Consider the following 19816-nt stretch of genomic DNA (forward strand, 5'->3'; position numbering starts at 1 on the left):
GAAGAGAGGGAGGGAGATAAGTTCAATCATAGAACTTGAGAAAACTTGTCTGGAAATTTGTTATTACATGTAATTGGTAAAAAAAATTAAAATATTATAAAAGTGGTGGGTTTTTAAATATATAGTAGGGAATTGCTCATTTCAATGATCTAAAATTCTTGATTTTTTATTGATTTTTTATTTTTTAAATTGATAGCAGATATTAATTTTTTAGATAGTTTACTCACCCATATATTAAGAGTTCCGTTTTCATCCAATGAAGCAATGTGGAATGATAAACCAGATATTTCTAGTTAAAACCAAAAAAAGGAACAAGAAGTATTAATAATTTATAAAGAAAAATGTATTTAATATGTTTATTTGGGAATTATAAATCACATACCTTCTTGATTAGAAAAAGGTGAAAGCACAAAGTTCTGTTTTTTGTAGACAGATGTTGAAACAGGTTCAATTGATTGAACAGGACTTCTGTGGTTTACTACAGTAAGAACACCATCTATTGTTTTTAAAACAAAAAAAATTACACTTTTTTGAACCTTCATTCTTGTACTCATATTGTGGCATAGAAATAGAAAGTAATTTATTACTAAAATCTGTAAACAGGTCAAAATGTATATGATAAAAGCCTTAAAATGGTAATATATGATGTTCTGGCTTCACTTTTCTCCTTTCCCCTTCTTGATATTTACTAAATGAGCAACTCAATTTTATACTATCTGCTCCTCTAGTATCCCTCAAATCCTTGTTATATTAAGTCATGTAAAATCTCCAATTTTGGATTATCCCCATAACTCATTTCATATACTGCTATTCATATGCTGTTTAATCAACTTGATATGAGTCCTGCAATCATGTTTCCTGGATCCATTGCAAATATGTTATCAAATCTCAACTTGGACTTCAATGAATGATGCAAATCTTTCTGTTCTTCTCTAACCAACTCCCTTGCCCTAACCACAATAACTTTTCCAAAATTTTTCTTCTTCCAGTCTTCTCATACTCTGACTATTCTCCTTAACTTCCAAATTCAATAGCCTTTTTTTCTGTTCTTAGCCTTTTTGTCCTCCCAGTAGTGTTTTATAATATGAACTACCCTCTCCTCTTAGAAACTCTCACTTCTCCAAGTTTTCATGATACTGCTTCTTGGTTCTCTTCTGACTTCCCTGGTTGTTCCCACAGTCTCTTTTGCTATGTTATCATCCATGTTCTACTCAAAAATATGAGCATACCAAAATGTTCTCTCCTGGGTTCTCTCTCCACTCTCTCATGGATGTCATCAACCTCTACAGGTCTTCTTGAAGCAGATGACTCCCAGCTTTATTCATCCAATCCTAGTCTCTCTCCACATTTATATCACCAATGGTCATTTTAGACATTCTCAAGTAGACGTCCCATGGACACCTCAAATCTAACACATTCAAAACAAAACTCATTATCCTTGCCCTCAAAATCCACACCTGTTCTTAACTTCCATATTTTCCTCATCTAGCTCAAGGACTCTTTAAAAGAAATAAATATATATATATGCATATATATGAGAAATATATTTATTTTTAACATTCTCTTCTTTTTTAAAGTGAGTTCTAAACTCTTTCCTTGCCTTCTATCTCCTTCCACCCACTGAGAAGGCAAGAAAAAACATATCAATTATACGTGTGAAATCATGCAAAACACATTTCCATATTAGCCATATCACAAAAAAAAATAAAATGAGAAAATTATTTTCAGTTTGCATTCAAGAGTTCATTAGTTCTCCTTCTGGAGGTGGAAAGCATTTTTTCATCACATACCTCAAGTTCTCTAGCCTGAACTACTGCAATAGAGATTACTCAGACCAAGTCTCTCCCTGCTCCAATTTATTCTCCACACAACTGCCAAAATGATTTTCCAAAAGGACTAATCTGAATGCCATCATGCTGTTTTAAAGACTCCAGTGGGCTACCTGTTGCCTCTAGGATAAAATACAAACTCCTATGTTTGGAATTTAAAGCCTTTCACAACTGGATCCAGATTCCCTTTCCTGTCTTAGTATACATTATTCCCATTGAATTCTTTAGAACCCAGGTAAATGTGGCTACTGTGCATTCCTCATATGTCATCATGACATTCCACGTGCTATCTCAATGCCTTTTCAAGATTATCCTCTATGCCTGAAATGCATACCCTCTTCACCTCTACTTCTTAAAATTCCCAGTGTTCTATGGCTCCTTCCTGCAGGTGGCCTTTCCTAATCTTTCCAATGGCTTTGTATTTTTGTCATAAATATGTGGCATTTACTTATATACAAAGAGATGGCTTCCCCCATAAAATATAAGTCTCTTAGGGCCAGACACTGTTTGTTTTTATCTTTGTATTCCCAGTATCTACCACAATAAATAATGTCTAGCATTAGCATTGTGCCTGAAAGTTAGTAACATAACATGGTTTTTAAATTGATCTTTACAAGGATCCTGTGAAATTGTTAAGAAACTTAGCTGAGCTAAAGTAGGTTGTCCAGTGTTTCACAGCTGGGAAGTATATGGACAGGATTTTTAACTCAGGTTTTCTGGACTCCAAGTTCAACACTCTAAACACTTAACCATAATGAATGCGCTCTTGATTGATTTAGAGATGCTTGTATACACCTTCCTAATACCCATTTCCTTTTAACAAAATATTATTTCTTTCAATTCCATTGGATTAATGATTTCTTATATTTTCTATCCACAATCTAATTACAACAGTATTTTCACCAATACTGTTAAAAAGCTGTATCAACCAAACCAATTTAATTCTTAATGTCTGTAAAATTTGGAGAAATGTGAGAAATTTACTATTAAACATGAGGGTACTTGAGACCATTTTTTTTATTTAATTCAGAAACCATTAATTAAATGCCTACAATAGGAAAGGCACTTTTTTAGGGCCTGAGAATAAAAAAATATATGTAATGCTGATATAAGATTCTCAGGAAGCTTACAAGGAGGCTTGTATTTTAAATGGTTTAAAAGAGCTGTTGTGGTGAATGTGAAGTCAACAAAGATAAATAATAGGATTGCCACACAAACCAATTTATATTACTTGGCACTAATTGTAATAGATACAGTCTGCATGTTTTATTATTTCCTTCAGAAGCTTTTAGCTGCTCAGAAGTTGAGAAGAAGATAGGATTTACTCAGTGTTCAAAGTCACAAAAAGAACCAAAGATCAAGGCAACAAAAGATTTAAATACAGAAGACATAGCAATATTGAAGTGGTTGGTCATTGAGTCAAAACAGAATGGAGAAGGAAGTGAAATTAAATAACACTTAGAAAAAGGGAAAATATGAAAAAAATTAAGGAAATAAAGGTCATGATGAAGGCAAAAGATAAGGGTGGAAATAAGTAACTGGAAGAGGTAGGACAAGAGATTATGATCTGAGAGGAGAATTTCAGAATTTATTATCCTAAATATAACACAGTTTCAAATAAAAGTGAAGTCTAAAGTTAGTCACTCCAGTGGGCACCTGAAGAATAATGGAATTATTGGTTAGGGGAACTGAGTTCCTCCTGTTAGACAAGGATAATAAATAACAATCACTGAGGATGGTGGCAGAAAGAGGATTGAAGAGATGCTAACTGTTCTAGACAAAAATGTTAAAGAAATACATTTGAATAGTGTAAACACAGTATAAGCATGAAACATAGTTTTAAGATATTTTTTAAATTAGGTTGACATATAACCTTAACAAAGTTCAAAACTACACCAAGACTTTTGAGACATTCTGTATATGGACAAAACAAACAAACAAAAAAATCAGTTCGTGTCCTACTACATGTATCTATATCTGCTTTAATGCAAGGAAATTTACTATAACATAACTTCTTCTAGTTGTGAATTTGAAATAATACAAATCTCCCCTGAAACTCATGTGAGATAGATTAATTAGAAAATGGATTAATTCATTTACCTAATTAATTACAAGTACTGGAAATACTTCTGTAGAGCTTAATCTCATCTATAGCATAGTTCTGTAAGATAAATCCAGTGTGTAGTGATATAGCCAGCTTCTATTATATAACCATCAGATTTATTTGGCATCTGAATACATAGCATTAATTTAAATATGTGTGTTTACTCAAAAAAGGAAGGAAAAAATTCCACAAATTATTGTATTCACAATGAACTAAAGAACTGCTATTTTCTACTTTAAGTGATTACATGGTTTTAAATGATAATATTTTTTACAAATAATCATATTTTAAACATAACCAAGACCCATTTTATAATTTTTATAATTTAACTCCCTTGCACTGACTTGGCTACAACAGCAGTTGCAAATAAACAGGATTACCACAACACTAAGTCTCAGTCCATTAGGCTGAATTATTAATGATGTTGATAAGCAGCAAGTAAACAGAGACGCATTAATTTCAAGCTCCATTAGAAATAGAGAGAAGAATAACCACAAAATCTCAGGAAGGAAAAACTGACAAAATTTTTTTTAAGATGGATAATTTTCCCCCAAATGAAAGCAATGAAAGTAAGAATCATTTATGACAATTAAGCAGTTATCATTTAATGAGCAGAAAAGAGTAAAACACATTATTCACATCTAGAAATTAATTCCACTGTGTAAAGACTAAGAGAAACAAAAATTTCCCTTTGAATAAAGAAGAAATAGAAAATTCATAGGAGTGAGTAGAGGTCACTTAACAATGTAGTTTTGCACCCAATTTCTTCCCAGTGAAGCTAAAGCCTCAGAAGCAAAACTCTCAGTCTGCTCTTTGGGAAAGAGGTGTGAAATGATCTATTTCTGCATAAAACCCAAAACTGTAACAATCCTGCCTCTGCTCTGTGGGCTAAGTATTAAATCAAAAAAAAAAAGCACATATAGTAAATGATCATTTATAAAGAATTCAAGCAACTCTAAAGTACCTGTAATTCTTTTCTTCACATGGAGAAAGAGAAAAACGATAAAAAAATAAGCAGAGAGCAAGAAAGCCAACTCTCCTGCACCTTCTATATCCAAAATGCATTACCATCTTAATAAATGTTCATAATGATATTCGGGAATATTCTGACATTTTTTAAGTGCCTTAAAATTACTAATGTTGAATTTATTCAGTTGGTAAGTAAGGCAGCAAGAAGAAGTGAACCAGACATATGGCAGGAGAGATGGGTTGCTCATGTGTTTCATTGGTATCAATCAATCAACAAAACATATATATATATACACACACAAGGTGGTTTGGAGAGGAAGAAAACTGTCCTGAATCATCTCTCCTCTCCTGGTTTATCTACTACTGAAACTTGGTTCCCTTGGCTGAGTCATTATCTATGTCCCAGCTGGGTTCCAGAAATAATCTCTGAACTCACTTGCAAGAGGACTCTCTGGAGGGTAGCTACAGCATCTCCCCTCAGAATTTTAAAGGCAACCCTGCAGAGCCGAGTTGGTATTTTTAGTAATATAGCTAACAGGTCCCCAAAGGCATATTTTAATTAATGTTTAGAGCAATTCTTCAGCTAGACTTAATTTTGTTTCATTTTGTTTTAAAACCTTTACATACCATTTTAGAAGCAATCCTGTGGGGGGCAGTTTACTGGGTAGCTCAGTAGATTGAGAGCTAGACCTGGAGATGGGAGGTCCCAGGTTTCTAAGATGGAAGGTACAGGTAAAATAATTTTTTAAAAGAACCAATGCCGTGTATTGGTTCCAAGGCAGAAGAGCAGTAAGGACTAGGCAATTGGGATTAAGTGACTTGCCCAGGGTCACACAGCTAGGAAGTATCTGAGGCCAGATCTGAACCCAGGTCCTCTGGTCTCTAGGAATGGCTATCAATCCACTGAGCTACCGAGTTGCCCTTCTTGATTTGTTTTTAAAAAGGTATTTTCTAGGTCTTGATCAATGACACACGTAAAACTCAGTGGAATTGCGTGTTGTCTATGGGTGGGGAGTGGGAAAAGGGGAAGAAAAGAATATGAATCATGTAACCATGGAAATTTTTTCATAATTAATCAATAAAAGAAAAAAGAAAAAAAAGGTATTTTCACAACACGACTTCAACCTACTTTCCCAGCATGACTATACATTAGTGTATTTACATTACATATTCCCCTTTGTAAAATTTTCAGTCCAACCAAACTCTTTGCTGCTTATCACAAATGACCTTTCATTTCTTCATGCCTTTGCCCATTCTTAAAAGGTACTCTGTTCTGATGTCTACCATTCAGAATACCATGTTCCCTTCAAAGATCTTTGGAAGACTACTATGTGAGACTCTTCTAGATCCCCAAACTGCTTATGACTGCTTCTAGAAATTACCTTGTATTCTGAATATTTTTCTATGTACTTATGTGTATTAGTATATTCTCTCCAAATAGCTCCTTTAATAAGAGCTCATTATTTGACAAAAACTTTTGGGCAAATTAGAAAATAGAATGGCAGACACTGGGGAGAGACCATTATCTCACATCAGATAACAAGATAAGGCTAACATGGGTACATGATTTAAACATAAAAGGTTGAGCAAACTGGGCAAGCACAGATATATGGATAGCTGTCAGATCTATGGATAAAGGAAAACTTTAGGACCAAGCAAGAAACAGAGAGCATTACAGGGTGTAAAATAGATCATTTTGATTATATTAAGTTTAAAAGGTTTTGTACAAAGAAAACCAATGCAACCAATTAGAAGGAAAACAGAAAGCTAGGGAAAAGTTTTTATAGCAAGTATCCATGATAAAGGTCTCATTTCTCAAAATATATAGAGAACTGTCATATTTATAAAAATTTAAGTCATTCTCCAATTGATAAATGGACAAAGGATATGAAAGATAGTTTTCAGATGAAGAAATCAAAGCCATCTATAGTCATATGACAAAATGTTCTTTAAAAAAAAGCCCTCACCTTTCCTCTTAGAATCAATATTGTGTATTAGTTCCAAGCCAGAAGAATAGTAAGGGCGAGGCAATTGAGTTAAATGACTTGCCCATGGTCACACAGCTAGGAAGAACCTGAGGCCAGATTTGAACCCAGAAACTCCTATTTAAAAAAAAACTCTGAGGTACTACTTCATACTACAGGATCGACCAATATGACAGAAAAAGAAAATGATAAATGTTGGAAGATGATGCAGGAAAACTGGGACATCAATGCACTGTTGATGGGATTGTAAGCTCATCCAACCATTCTGACAAGCAATCTGGAACTATGCCCAAAAGACTTTAAAACTGTGCATATCCTTTGATCCAGCAATTACCACTACTAGGTCTGTATATCCCAAAGAGATTTTTAAAAAAGAAGCTTGGAGGGTAAAGGACCTTTTCATACAAAAATATTTGTAGCAGTTCCTTTTCTGGTAGCAAAGGATTGGAAATTGAGGGATTGTCCCTCAGTTGAGGAATGGCTGAACAAGTTGTGGTATATGATGGTGAGAGACTACTGTTATGCTATAAGAAAGGACGAGCAGGATGATTTCAGAAAAACCTGGATTTACATGAAATGATACAAAATGGAGCGAGCAGAACCAGAAGAACGTTATACACAGTGACAGCAATATTTTTTGATGAACAGCTGTGAGTAGACTAGTTATTCTCAGCAATGTAGTTATCCAAGGCAATCCCAGAGACTCAGTGGAAAATGTCATCTGCCCTCTGAGAAAGAACAGATGGAGTCTGAATAATAAACCAAAACATACTATTTTTCCCTTTCTTTTTTTCGAGTTTGAGATATCTTCCACAAAATGACTAATATTGAAAAATGTTTTACATGATTGCATGTATAAAATCTACATCAGATTGCTTATCATCTCAGGAAGGAGAAGAGATGGGAGGAAGTAAGGAAGAGAAGCTGGAAAGAAGAGAATTTGGAATTCAAATTTTTTTAAATGAATGTTAAACATGGGTATTTATGTGTAATTGGGGGAAAATAAAATATTGTTTAAAAAACAACAAATAGCTCCTTAAAGGAGATGGCCATATTCATTTTTGTTTTAGCATCCATTTGGGCTTACAATAGTGACTAATAAATGCCTGCTGGCTGACTGATCAAGAAGAAGGCTCCCATCAAAAAGGGTAGCTTTCTATGAAGAATTCAATGGAAGATGTGAATAAGTGAGTTAAACTTCACTTGAACTATCAAATCATTTATTCAGTTATGTGCAAAGGACTCTCCTTGGCAATGGGAATAAAAAGATGGAAGCCACACATATATATTTATTGGTTGGTTTATAGTAAATAAAGTAATTTGGGGGGTGCCCTTTGATGGCAATGGAAGCTGGGCTGGATCTTAAAAGGAGCTATGGATTCTAAGAGGCAGAGGTAAGGAAAGAGACTTCTAGGCATCAAAGACAACCTAAGCTAAGGTAGGGGTAATGGGATGTAAGTCATGGGACAAAGAAAATAAGAGTATTTTGCTAGAAGAAAGGCATTGTTCACCTTCAGATCTCATCCAACCATCCAGGTATTCCAACTAAGCCATCTTCCCTTCTGCCTTCTACTACTTCATTTCTCCCTATCTGAACCAGCAACTGTCCATACTACATTTGGGCCTCTAGGTTTCTTGGGAAAGTTGGTTCAACTTTTGGAAGTAGCTCCAAAGAATACAATATTCAAAATACCAATCGAAGAGTAAAAAATAGCCATTTCCTATCTTGGCATAATGGTAGAACTGAAGCCCTGTAGGCCCCTACTATCCTTTTGAAGTATGGACCCAAATGGACACGTTTATACCAGAGGATCCTGGCTGCCTTTCTTCTCTTGTGTCTCCTGTCCTCTAGTACAGACCTTTTGAAAGATTCTGGGGAAACTGCAAATTTTTGCAATGGTATCAGAGAGGATGGTCTCCTGAAATGAAGATCATACTTGGACTCACTGGCTGTTTGACTGGGCAATGGCCACGCCAAAGTGAAATGTAAGAGAGCTAATTAGCAACTTTGCAAGAAAAACAAGTTCAAGTATTAGCTTTCTAACTGGTTATACTAGAAGTGATACGTTATTGGATTTAGTTCTAGTTATTCTATGATTCTTTATTGCTTAGAATTCCATTTCTCATGTGGAAATAAAGTGTATGTTCCATTTTTTATAAAAGTTAATCCACTCACTTTTGGAACTCCTATCCTAAAGCCCTGCACTCTTTGAAAGATGACTCATGCAATGTAACCTAGTTTACTTAGTCCACTCTATCTACTAGCTGGCCTCAGACTTCACAGACCATGTTTCAACTTTCACATTTCAGCAAACCATCCAATTAGGTGATTTTGCATCTTCGTACCATCACATACCTATATATTCTGCAATCTCCATAACCACCTCTCTATTGCTTTCTATCTCTTTCTCAGTGTGGAGAGGCACAGTAATCAAACCCTAGTGCCATTCCTTCTGGAAAGGGCATATTCACAGGCTGCTCTACACATCAACTCATCACTTCTTTGAATACCCATCAGATTTCCCCTTCCTGGCCACCATTTCTCTATAGGTGTTGTCTTCCTCTATTAGAACGTAAACTCTTTGAAGGCAAGAATTATTTCCCTTAATGTTCTGACATGAACAAAGCTCAGCACATTCAGTAAGTATTTAATAAAAGTATAGGAGGCAGTTATCTTATACCTTTTCAAAGTGCTTACTTCTAAAGAGTGCTTACTAAGAATTAATTACTTCCTATCAAAACAGCAGTTTTATAAGTGTTTCTTTTTCAATTAGTAGTCAGTCAATAAACATTTATTATGCACCTTCTATGTCAGGCACTAGGCTAAATGTTAGATACAAAAGACATCCCCTGGCCTCAAAAAACTTACAGTCTAACAGAGGAGACAACAAGCAAACAAATATGTACAAACAAGCTATATAGATAGAATACATAGGAAATACCTTTAAAAGGGAAGGTATTAGAATTAAGAGGTATTGAAGAAAGGCTTCCTGTTAGAAGACAGAATTTTAGTTGGGACCTAAAGGAAGCCAAGAAAGATAATAAGTAGAGATGAGGAGGGAGAACCTCTCAGGTATGTGGGACAGCCACAGAAAATACCCAGTCAAGGGTCTTGTTCATGGAACAGCCAGGAGGGCTCATGTTGCTGAGTTCATAATGAGGTATAAGACATAACAAAACTGGAAAAGCAGGATGGGATTAGGTTTTGAAGGGCTCAGAATACTAGATAGAACATTTTGTTCTAATTGACTCATGAAAAAAATGATATCTGTAGCCAAAGAAGGAACTATTGGAATCTGAGTACAGATCAAAACATGCCATCTTCCACTATATCTCTTTCATAAGATTGTTCTCATATGTATTTGTCTTATATCATGGCATGAGCAATATGGAAATACGGATTTCATGAAAGTATGAATTAGCCTATATCAAATTATTCACTACTTCAGTGAGAGGGAAAGGGTAGGAAGGGCGAAAATCTGAATTTTTAAAGAGTAAAAAAAACAACTGTCAAAAATTGTTTCTACATGTAACAAAAAATATAAAAAAGAAAAATATTTTTTACAAAAGAACATTTTGTTCTGTGCTCCTGGAGGCAATATGAAACCACTTGAATTTAACAGGGAGGAATGTGACATGTTCAGATCTGTATTTTAGGAAAATTACATTAAAAACTGAACAGAGGATGAATTGAAAGCACAGAGAGACTTGAGGCAGGCAGATTCATCAGAAAGCTATTGCAATAGTCCAAGCATATGGGGATGAAAGCCTACACCATTTTTCATAATGGAATATGATTGTACCAAGGTACTAAGATGAGTGGTTCATTTCCTCAAGCCTAGAAATAGGTGTCTTAAAAATATTTTAACTGCTATCCTATTTATGATAATTCTATTTTACCAGAATGTAATTCAAAATAATTTTGATTAATATAACTAGATAGGTCTTTAGCTAATGCAAAAATTATTTTCATCATATTGTTAAGGATGAAGTGTTGAGTGATATTTTTTATCATTATCATCCCCAGAAGGACACGATAACATCACTTTTTGAAGAGAAAAGATGACAAAATTCAGAATTGATCCTCTTTGATTTAAGTTATATAATGTCGAAATAACAGCCAAGTTTTTTCAATAATTTTTTAGTTGTTTTAGTCAACAAATTTTGGTTTAAAAACAATCATTCAAACAGGTTGCCTGACAAGTGACTAAATACTCACCTAACAATTAAAAAAAATTTTTTTTCAAACTACTGGGGAAAAAAACTGTCTATATTCATTGTCTTCACTTTTCTCACTTCCCTAAACATAACTTGTAAGCAGATTTTCTGAATTCTGGTGAATGAGTTAAATTTTTTAAAAAATACATATTTAAAATTTTAACATATATATGCTTACATATATTTTAATTAAAATTTTTATATTATATATAATACATATACGTATATATGTGTGTATATATGTATATACACATAGTATGTCTTTTGAAAAGAAAACATGCTACTGACCAGTAGAAAATGTTGCTGTCCTAAATGTCCAAGCACTGTCTTTTAACTTCACATAGTGATGCATCCTGGAGTCTTCTCGTAGATCCCACAAAACTACTGAGCCATGGATTGTTCCAGCAAATAGTAAAATTGCTTTAAAAGGGCTAAAACAACAGCACATGACCTTTGAAGAAAGCCAAGAAAAGAAGTTCCAGTAATTGAACTGTTCTCAGACTACAATTACAAAACAAAGTATTAGTCTCTTCCTACTCAATTGACTTACTTGACTTCCTTTTTCCCACTCCAACCTTTATTTATAGTAAGTACTTATATTATACAATATACTTTCAATCCATAACTAATTTCTAAAGAAATTCTTCGTCTCCACACCCTTAAGCAGGAGCTAAAATTTGGAAGAAAGTGAGAAAAAGAAGAAAATAATTTTAAAATTTCCCTTTTCTCAATCTATATTTTGAAAAACAATAAGCCCTCCAAAAACTGCCCCTTCTCCAGTTTTTCTAGTCTTATACCTTTTATCTCCACCCCCTTCTATACTATGCAAAACAGTGACAATGGGCTTCTTGTTATCCCTTGCACAAAACTTTATCTTCTGACTCTAGATATTTTCAATGGCTATCTCCATGCCTGAAATGTTCTCCATCCTCTCCTCTATGGCTTGGCTTCTCTGGCTTCCTTCAAGTTCCAGCTAAATTCTCTCTTTCTATAAGGAACCTTTCCCAATCCCCTTAATTCTCATTCTTAATTCTCCCCTCAAGTTTAGTTGATACATAGTTGTTTGTATATAGCATCTATCCAATTAGACTGTGAGCCACTGAGAGCAAGGGTTGCTTTTTTGCCTTTCTTGGCCTCTCCAGCACCCACCCACAGTGTCTGGCACATAGGAGGTATTTAATGTTTCCTGACTATTGAAAAGCATGTCTTAAACTGTAACCTGAGGAACTCTATCAAGAGATGAACAACAACAAAAAAAAATCTTAAGATCTTCTAGAGAAAATCCACAGCCGTCTTGATAATAGCAGAAACACTATAGTTGGTTTTTATTTCTAGGAGGTATAATAAAGATATTAACAATATCTAGAGTAGCCATAGTCCAAACCAAATAAGAGAATACAATCTATGGCTGTAAGATCACAGTCTATTTGAGAAAATTGTCTTCTCAAGTTCCAGGCTTCAATTCTCCAAATATTCTTCACTGTAAAAAGGAACTTCCTTCAGACAATCACTTCCCAGGAACAGAACAAAGTAGGCTTTCCCAAGTCACATCAGTGAGCTAGGGAGAGCATTATTATACTTAATTAATACGTTAAAGAAGCAGACACCAGAGCAACATAGAAAACCATCTTTTAAATCTTAGTGTCTAACAAAAAAGAAATTCAAACTTTTTCTCACCTCCTTTTCCTTTTAAAAATGTTCTCTGAAGCTCTTTATTCCTACCATTTTCTTATCTTTTGTTTCCCTTTCTTATCAATCCACAATCAACTCAATAAATTACAAAGCCCTCAATCCCCAACCTTTTGAAATAAATACATAGCTCCAGGACTGAAAAGTTCAACTTTTAACTGTACCTTTGATTCACAAATTAAAATCTTCTGAGGACTGGAAGGCTGCCAAATGTCCCAGACACAAAGAATGTATCTTTTATCCAGTATATCAGAGAATGGTTTTTCAGGTAACTCATGAACAGAAACTAAAGTCTGTCTCTGAATTTGAGAAACATGTAAAGATGACACTTTCCGATCTAGGGAAGAAATGAAGGAAAAATTCCATTCAAGTGAAAAGCAAGTTGCTAAAACAAATCTCAACTAAACCAATGCTAACTTTAAATACCAAAACATGAAAAGTGCAATGGTAATGATTTAATTAATTGTGTCTTAAGGATGACTGAATAAACCATCATGGGTTTCTTCCACTATGTTCAATACAAATCAATTCAATAAACATCTATTAAGTCATTTGCTATATGCAATGTACTATAGTATTAAAAAAATAATCCTTAAGCACAAAGAACTTACATTCAAATACATTTGATCAAGAAATATATCTTTTGATAAGTGACTAGATCTCCTATTTAATAGAACTGTCATTTTGGTTGGCCTGAATTCTTTATTCATTAAAGAGAAACCTCATTAGTTATAAACTGTTCTAGGTCAGACAAGTTTCTGACACAGCTGTTTCCCAAAAATACATACAAAAATACATACATTGTTTGGGGTATTGTGCCTTCACAAAATCTTAGTTTATTAGAACTGGAAGAGACCTTAGGTAACACAAAAGATCATTTGATATATAGGAGTACTTGAAGGAAGAGTGAAATGTGGGCTCTAATCTTATATCTGCTCTGAACTATCTCTTTGACAATGGGCAATTATCTCACATTTAGGTCTCAGTTTCCTAATCTGCAAAATGAAAAGATTATTTCAGATGATCCCCAAACTAATAATTCTACAAATTTCCCTCTATAATAGGGCTTTCTTAGAGCAATTTTTTCTCCTTATGAACAACAGTTCTGTATAACAACAATAACAATAATAATTCACATTCATATTTAGCATTATACCGAAACAGCTTAATAAATATTTAATCTAATAGACCACTTTAAAGTTTGCAAAGCACATTACATGTAGATATTATGTTATAATTTTATATGTTTTGCAGTGATAATTTGAAATACTGGAGCAGATGTGGAAGGTCTAGATTTCACAGCTATATAAAAGGCTATAGAAAAGCAATGTTTCAAAGCCTTTCAGTTGAATCTGGAGCTTAATTCCATGCTGGTCACCAATTCTGTCTCCAAAAGGACATTCTAGATTTAGGGAATCATAAATTCTTAAGCGATATAAAATACTTTAGAGACAATCTACTGCAACTTCCTACTGAATGCCTGCATTTAGTCTCTACTATAACTAGAGGTAAGTAAGTATTACTCAGCCTTTGCTTTAAAATGACTGTTTTGGAGTAAATTGTTGCCTTACCTTTGTGACACTTGTGATTGTTAGAAAAGACTTTCTTATACTGAGCAAAAATTTACTTTTCATCAATCATTATTAGTTCTGTCTTCTAGAGCTATCCAGGATAAATTGAATGCCTCTTTCCATGTAACAACCCATCAGATACTTGAAAGTCAGCTTTCATGTGCCCCCTATACCCACACACATATGCACACACCCACACACACACACACACCCTTCAAGAAATCTGTTCTTCAAGGTCAATGTCCTCAGTTCCTAAACCATTAATCACTGACTAATCATATCCATAAGGTTTTTTATTGAAAAACATAGAATAAAAGTCTTACTTTGTAAGAATGGTAGATTAGTGTTCATTTGGGCACAGTTTTCACTAATATTAAGGGCATTTTCTTGAGACCTGAGATTCCAGTTGGGTTCAGTTGCAGCACGGTCTTCCTCAAGTAATACAGCAATCACCTGTCCAACACAAAGAAGTATGCAATTTTCGCAGTTATTGGTTCTTCCCTAAAAATTATTCTGCTTTTTTTTCCTCCCCGAAAATTATTTGGTTAAAACAATATTTCAACAGTTAAATTAGTCCAATAATTTAAAAACTTAAAAACTTTTTCTGGAGAATAGCTGATGTTGATTTCAAATGCTTACAAAACTATAACCACCTTCACAGACTATTTAATTTGTTTTGTTACAGGAGAATTTGCTTTAATTAGCATAGCACTTGCTTTGTACCACTGTAAAGTACTTAACTTATATTGTCATACATTAATATAGCTATCAGTCTATGTGGTTTATCTTCCTAGTTAAATGTTAACTTCATAAGGGAAGGAATCATACCTTATCCCAACTGTATACTATCCCCAATGCTTACCAAGGGCTCTGTGTATAGTAGTCAGTTTTGAATTTTATTGAATTGCTAAAAATAACATTTCTAGTCTAAAAAAGGTGAATAGGAAACAGAGTTCTATCTGTTCTGAAGTGAACTGGAATGTAAAAAGAAATGTGACATGTATGCTCCACAATTTAAATCTGTCAATACGTAAAGAAATTATTTCAGACTACTCATTGGAAGGAAAAACATTTGGGCCACACAATGAGAAGCCAGGACTCATTGGAAAAGACTCTGATGTTTAGAAAGTCTGAAAGCACAAGGGGAAGGCAGAGGATGAGATGGAGAGATAGCATCATGGAAGCAAAGGGCATGAGCTTGGACAGACTTCATGAGATATTGGGGGATAGAAAGACCTGGCATGTTATGGTCTGTGAAGTTATGAAGAGTCAGAACTGACTGAACAAAAACAACAACATACAGTTTGATAGTTTTTCCTTCTTCCTTCAATTTAAGTCTGAATTTTGCAATCAGAAGCTCATGATCTGAGCCATAGTCAGTTGCAGGTCTTGTTTTAACTGGCTGTATAGAGCTTCTCCACCTTTAGCCACAAAGTAGATAATCAATCTGATTTCAATAATGACCTTTGGTGATAGCCATATGTAAAGGGAACTTTTAGGTTTCTGAAAAAATGTGCTTGCTATGACCAGAAACTTATCTTGACAAAACCCAATTAGTCTCTGCCCTGCTTCATTTTGTACTCTAAATTTGACTATTTTCCCAATTATCTTTTGATTTCCTTTGTTAGCATTCCAATCCCCTATAATGAATATGGCATCTTTTTTCATTTTATTTCTAGAAAATGTTGTAGTTCTTCAAATAACTGAGCAACTTTGGCCTCTTTGGCATCAATGATTAGAGTGAATATTTGTATTGCTGTGATGTTGAATAATTTGCCGTGGATTTGAACAGAAGTCATTCCTCATTGGGTGGTGTACTCTAAAAATGATGTCCACAGGGGTGGATCTGAAAGATTTCTTGAAAAATAACTGACAGGATTTAGTAACACAGTGGATGTGGGCAATGAAGGACAAAGAGGTAAACCAAATATGCTCTTCCCAACATGACCTATTATGTTTTCACCTTTTGTCACCCATCCCTCTCTCCTTTCCTATCCTACTATTACCCATCTGACCTCTACTCTTCACACAGGTCTCTCTAAGAAGCTAAACAGGACCTGGTATAACCAAAAAGCATATATCAATATATATAAAATCTTTACAGAAATATGCAATAAAATCCCTTATAATAATGGCACTAGATCAGGGAATTAAGTGTGTTCTACGAATGGCTATTTTATTTCATATGGTTAGATTTGATGGAAGATTTCACCATAATTTATCCAAATCTCCATAACTATAAGGCATGAAATAATAAAACATTACTGAATTCTTTTTGTTTCATTATTGTTTGTTACAAATGATGCAGTATGCTTTATTTATGCCTAACAGCTTTGTCTATATTAACTTAATATACAGAACAAATAACCACAGATTATGTCTTCAACTGATTTACTTTTCTGTAAACTACATACAAATAGTAAAGAATAATTTGAACAGTATTATATAAATTACTTATTATTATATAATAATAATTATATAAATACTTAATAAATGCTATTCTTATTATCACTTTTATTATGACTTGTCTTAGGCAACACAGAGAGTTCAGGTGTTAAAAACTTATCCTCATATGCTAGGATATGATAGAAGCATTTGTAGAACGTTGACTATACCTGACAAGCAGCCCGGAGAAAATTTGCTAATCTTGGTGTGTCAACCTTTGTCACAAATGTACTATCAGACATATCTCTGCTGTTTTTAGTACCTGAAAAAAGATATTAGATTACATAGCAAAGCATACCACATAATCAAAAGAATAGAATCCACTAGAGGCATATTGTGATTGAACAGATTTCAGAAACTAAAATTTCTGACTTGAAGGAAGTATGTAAAATCTGAGGCAGCTAGGTGGGGCAGTGGATAAGAATGCTGGCCTCGAGTCGGGAATACTCATCTGCCTGAGCTCAAATCTGGACTCAGACACTTGCCAACTGGGTGACCCTGGACAAGCCACTTAACCCTGTTTGCCTCAGTTTCCTCATCTATGAAATGAGCTGGAGAAGGAAATGGCAAACCACTTCATTATCTTTGCTAACTTGGACATATCTGAAAACAATCAAACCACAACAAAGTAAAAACCTAAGCCAGGAAATGGGTTATAAATTTCTGAATCCAACTGATAACATTATGTCTATTTTCCCTCAATTTCTGCAAATGTATTTTTTTAACCAGACCTGTGATTTCAATGGTATACAGCAGTGATGGGCAAACTTTTTAAAGAGGGGGCCAAAGGAAATGCTCATCTGTCAGTCTGTTTCTAAGGCAACTCTTCCGAAGTTTCATTGTATTGTGTCCTACTCATTGTATTCATCAGATTAGGAATAATGTTGTGGGGCTGATAGAACATTTCAGGAGGCCGCATCTGGCCCTCCTGTAGTTTGCCCATCACTGGTCTAGGGTACTTCCTTGAGAAAAGTCCCTCATCAGTGCCAATCATCAGTTCCACCTCTGAGATAACTGACTTAGCTCAGGGTCACAGAGCCAAGAGACCTTAGTGGTGGGACTCGAATGCAGTCATGAAGTAGTCATTGAAAGTCATGAAAACATTGATGCTGGTTATCAATCTACTTCCCAACGCTGCCTCTACATACATATATGCCATCTTTGCTCATATAAATAACATCATTATCATTATCCTCTAAGGTCCTACTCTGCTGTCCCCAAAAGGAGATAAGATAACCCTATTATTGGTATGGCAGACATGCATGCGACATCCAATGCACAGCCCAGCTAAATGCAAAGAAACTCATGATGAGAAGACCACCAGGGGAACTTGTTTGGCCACAGCCACGAGCTAAGCTATATACTAAGAAACAGAGTTGTTGGGATACATACCAGTAAAGGGAACATGAACAAATGTGTGAAATTCTAAATCCTTGAAGTACTAAACTATAACTATTAATGATAATAATGATAGATGGCATTCTGATAGCAGCTCCCAAAATCTATTATCTAATTTGATCATCACACCAAGATTTATTTGACTTCATGTAGGTATGATGTACTCATTGCTACAGTAAAGGAATTATGACAAAGGAGAATGATGTGACATGACCATCATCACAAAGCTAGGAAGGTGAAGGATCAAGCTTTAAACCCAGATCTCCTTGCTCCACATCAGGTGCTATTTTGTATGCCTAAAAAAAAATCTAATTTTTATTTATTTAAATCTGTTTTAAATGTAGGAAACTAATTGTCTAAAGGAAACCTAAGAATTTATTTTATAAAATGGATATTTTATAAATTCACGTGACTATTCATTCGCTTTCTGAAAGTAGGGTTCATCTTTATGAAGGAGAGTACCTATTACCTTCCCTCATAAGATATGTTGAAGAATTAGCAATAACAAGTCATTTCAGTTATAACAGTTTAATAAGGATCAGCACCCAATATAATGCCAGGAACCCTGTAAGCCTTTAATGGATATTGATTGATTTTATTTTAAAATAACATTGAAAATGAAATCATTGACACAAAGGAATAGAGATGTACTCAGTCTATGACTAAGCTATGCTCCAAAAGCTCATTATTAAGCTGGCTTGTGAAAGGCAACATGACAGAGTGGGAAAGGCACTGAGCTATTTTAGGCCATTTCTTTGGCATGTTAGCCATATGACCTTGGGACAGGTCATAATTTTTCAAAGTCTTAAAATACTACCTACAAAACAGACATAATACCTGATCTGCTACTTTACAATAAATACAATAAAATGAGATAACATATTTATTGCTTTAAAAGAATAAATCACGGGGGCAGCTGGGTAGCTCAGTGGAGTGAGATTCAGGCCTAGAGACAGGAGGTCCTAGGTTCAAACCCGGCCTCAGCCACTTCCCAGCTCTGTGACCCTGGGCAAGTCACTTGACTCCCATTGCCCACCCTTACCACTCTTCCACCTATGAGACAATACACCGAAGTACAAGGGTTAAAAAAAAAAAAAGAATAAATCATGTTTTTATATTCATGTATTTTAACTTTGAAAATTTTAATAATGTAAAATATCATGACAATATCAAGTTCTTTTAAAAACTATAAATTTAAGACCCACCTAGTCATATAAACTTGAGAAATCAATGATTTTTTACACCCTCCCACTTCTATGCCTTCTATATACAATATACTCCAAAAAGTTGCATTCTCTTGGATTCCATTTTAAATGCATTAGAGGAATACCTTTCTCCCCCTTTGTCTCTTGAATCCCTACCCAGATTTTAAAGTCCAAGATAAATGCTACTTTTCTTCATGAAGTAGGCTCTGATTCTTCTGGTAGATGAACCCCTTCCCCCAGCTTACCACATATTAGCACTTTGTTTTACAATTACTACACTAACCTCTTAATGCTGTATATTTCAGTGAAGCAAGTGTGTGTCTTATCCCCAGTTCCAGACAATCTCTAAGTTCCATGAGGGCAAAGATTGTGTCTGCTCTAAACAATTTCTTTTCTCCAGCAG

General features: G+C 34.6%; 1 protein-coding gene across 1 annotated transcript in view; it reads right to left on the minus strand.

Annotated features, from left to right (window-relative positions):
* The window catches only part of DYNC2I1 (dynein 2 intermediate chain 1), a 109089-nt gene that overhangs the window by 21264 nt on the left and 68009 nt on the right, over positions 1–19816 (minus strand). Inside the window, exons 12-17 of the mRNA XM_044678955.1 lie at positions 16981–17072; positions 14689–14818; positions 12959–13131; positions 11394–11556; positions 383–496; positions 228–289 (exon numbers count right to left, since the gene is read on the minus strand). Coding sequence (XP_044534890.1) covers positions 228–289; positions 383–496; positions 11394–11556; positions 12959–13131; positions 14689–14818; positions 16981–17072 — 734 coding nt within the window. The remainder of the gene's footprint in view (positions 1–227; positions 290–382; positions 497–11393; positions 11557–12958; positions 13132–14688; positions 14819–16980; positions 17073–19816) is intronic.

The sequence above is a fragment of the Gracilinanus agilis genome, chromosome 5, assembly GCF_016433145.1.
Source record: "Gracilinanus agilis isolate LMUSP501 chromosome 5, AgileGrace, whole genome shotgun sequence".
Classification (NCBI taxonomy): Eukaryota; Metazoa; Chordata; class Mammalia; order Didelphimorphia; family Didelphidae; genus Gracilinanus; species Gracilinanus agilis.